Source organism: Gigantopelta aegis, chromosome 12 (genome assembly GCF_016097555.1).
Source record: "Gigantopelta aegis isolate Gae_Host chromosome 12, Gae_host_genome, whole genome shotgun sequence".
Classification (NCBI taxonomy): Eukaryota; Metazoa; Mollusca; class Gastropoda; order Neomphalida; family Peltospiridae; genus Gigantopelta; species Gigantopelta aegis.
In genome coordinates this window covers 14,866,495-14,869,151 of record NC_054710.1, presented here as the reverse complement: position 1 = coordinate 14,869,151, position 2,657 = coordinate 14,866,495, and the positions used below count along the sequence as shown (strand labels likewise).

The 2,657-nt window shown below is 44.3% G+C and overlaps 1 protein-coding gene across 1 annotated transcript; it reads left to right on the top strand.

Moving 5' to 3' along the window:
• The first annotated feature begins 200 nt into the window (after positions 1 to 200).
• On the top strand, positions 201 to 1,361 carry LOC121385851 (5-hydroxytryptamine receptor 2A-like). The gene has a single exon (XM_041516640.1). The coding sequence runs from the start codon at positions 201 to 203 to the stop codon at positions 1,359 to 1,361; it is 1,161 nt and encodes a 386-aa protein (XP_041372574.1).
• Positions 1,362 to 2,657: the final 1,296 nt, after the last annotated feature.

The following is a 2,657-nucleotide window of genomic DNA, read 5'->3' as shown; positions in this document are numbered from 1 at the left end:
TGTGCTTCAAATATTCTTAAGACGGCCCTGCTTTATTGGTATCGTTAAACAAAACAAACTTTAAAAACGTTGTTAATGTATGTGGATATGACACCTAACTGTGTATTTTGTGTATTGCAGCTGGTCGAATATCTACTCGCGTCAGAGTGAAATCGCAAAACAAAACCATGAATTCCAGTGTGCTGGGACGTATTCTTAGCATGAATGAAACCCTGAGATTTATCAACGACACCGTGATGGAAGAAATCACAGACAAAGAAGACGTGGTAGGCGGAAATCGATGGCCTTACTTCAGACTTGAGGGGAAAACGTATTTGACGTTTATCCTGATCATCGCCTCACTGGGAGTCGTGGGAAACGTAATGTCCTTCATTCTGATGTCTGACGAAAAACTCAGGTTACTTGCATATTCAGTTTACTTGAGATGGTTGGCGGTGTCAGACAGCATGTTACTTATGATGGTTGCGACGGAGGATACTTTGGACACATACCGGTATCTCGGTCGCTTTCACACATTGCACGTGACTGTGTGCAAGGGATGGAATTTCATTGAAGCAACGACCTACACATTGTCTCCATGGCTGGTCTTGGCCTTGACCCTCGACCGATTCGTGTGTGTCGTTTTCCCTCTGTCTCGCCACAAGCTGTGCACCAAGTCAAAGGCTTTCAAACTGTGTTCGACCGTGACACTGATGTCTGCAGCTCTTAACGTTGTCTCTTTGATTTACCTGGATATTGAAGATGACGAATGCACACCGTCTTTTAACCTGCACCTGACTCGCTACCTGATATTCCAGCAATTACTAAAAAACGCATTTCTGCCTTATGTTGCAATTCTCATTCTAAACATAGTCACAGTGATTTGGATTCGCCGAAGTGCGTCTTTTCGTCAGCAGTTTAAACGGAGCGGCGGTTCCGAGGCGACGAAAGAAAGACAAGACAAAAACACCCTTCCGCTGATACTCATTTCCGTGTTTGCCTTCGTGACACTGATTCCACGAACTGTTACGGAGGCTACCGAATACATGCTCGAGAGTTTACAAAGTGATGCCATGGCCTTAAAATTGGCCAATCATCTGTGGCCGCTATTCAATGTTATTTATCTCGTCAACTTCGGACAGAACTTTTTCATTCTGATGGCCAGTTCGTCTGAATATCGCCAGTTACTCGGACAGAAGTTGACTTGTCATCATAAGGATAACAGGAACACGTCCTCTGCACAAAGAAAGCCTTCGACTCCAAGAACGTCATCTACACAATTCTCTGACATAAGCGTCTCCAAGATGGTGGACATCCGATCTGTGACGTCACGTGAAACCACCGTGTGTTCTGATTCGTCGCTCACTTCGCCACCAGTATAGAATCGAGCTTGGCATTTAGCACAGACACTGAGCGGAGTGTAGCTCAGTGGTAGATTTGTCACCTGAAGTGTGACGGGTCGCACGATCGATCGTCCTCGGTGGACTCCATGTGTCCCTCCATCCCACCAACTGCTCGACGACTGCTACATCAAATGCCGTGACCACTGTGTACTGTTCTGTCTATGGGAAAATACACATAAAATATCCCCTGCAACCTTATTGGTAGGATTAGCCTAAACGGACTCGGTGGCGTCGTGGTTAAGCCATTGAACATAAGGCTGGTAGGTACTAGGTTCGCAGCCCGGCACCGGCTCCCACCCAGAGCGAGTTTTAATAACACAATATCTAAAGGAAAGTACATATAAAATATCCCCTGCTTCTTTATTGGTAGGATTAGCCTAACCGGTCTCGGTGGCGTCGTGGATAAGCCATCGGACATAAGGCTGGTAGGTACTGGGTTCGCAGCCCGGTACCGGCTCCCACCCAGAGCGAGTTTTAACGACTCAGTGGGTAGGGGTAAGACCACTACACCCTCTTCTCTCTCACTAGCCACTAACAACTAACCCAATGTCCTGGACAGCCCTAATAGCTGAGGTGTGTGTCTAGGACAGCGTGTTTGAACCTTAAGTGGATATAAGCACAAAAATAAGTTGAAATGAAAGGATTAACGTATGAGACGCCAACAGGTTTCCTTGTTTGTCTATTGGTGATATGTCGAAGTAATTATGACCTCGGCGTAAACTATGTTCTACTTCTTCTTCGAACGCTCAGATAATAACTATGTTATAGGATGGTGATATTAGATTGTGAGCTTATTAAAACTATCATGTTTGTATTTTGCGTTAGTATACGATGTTATGGGATGGAGATATTAGATTGTGAACTTATTAAAACTGTCATGTTTGTATTTTGCGTTAGTATACGATGTTCTTGGTCACTGGACAAGGTTAGCCAGCTTTTGCACAATGCTTTTGCACAATTTTTGGGTATGGCACAATGGAAATGAATGCAAACGGTCAACAGCGGGTATGGGAGGCCTCCCCCAGAAAGTTTAAGGTTAGGGTTAAGAAAATGATACATTAATGATAAGAGTAATTAATTTTGTCAAAAGGTTAACTTTTAGAAATAAATGTGCCAAAAAATCGGGGTATGGCGCCATACCCATTTTACCCTCTGGCAGAAACCCTGCCTAGGGCTAGATAAATCTGTCCGACCCAGGCTAGACGATTTCTACATAAGCGTGACGTCATAACTCATGTTTTACAACGATTGACGTCATGTTTGTATTTTGTGTTA

What these genes read in the sequence shown, in the direction of transcription:
- LOC121385851 (XM_041516640.1), top strand. Translation starts at nt 201, where the DNA reads ATGAATGAAACCCTGAGATTTATCAACGACACCGTGATGGAAGAAATC.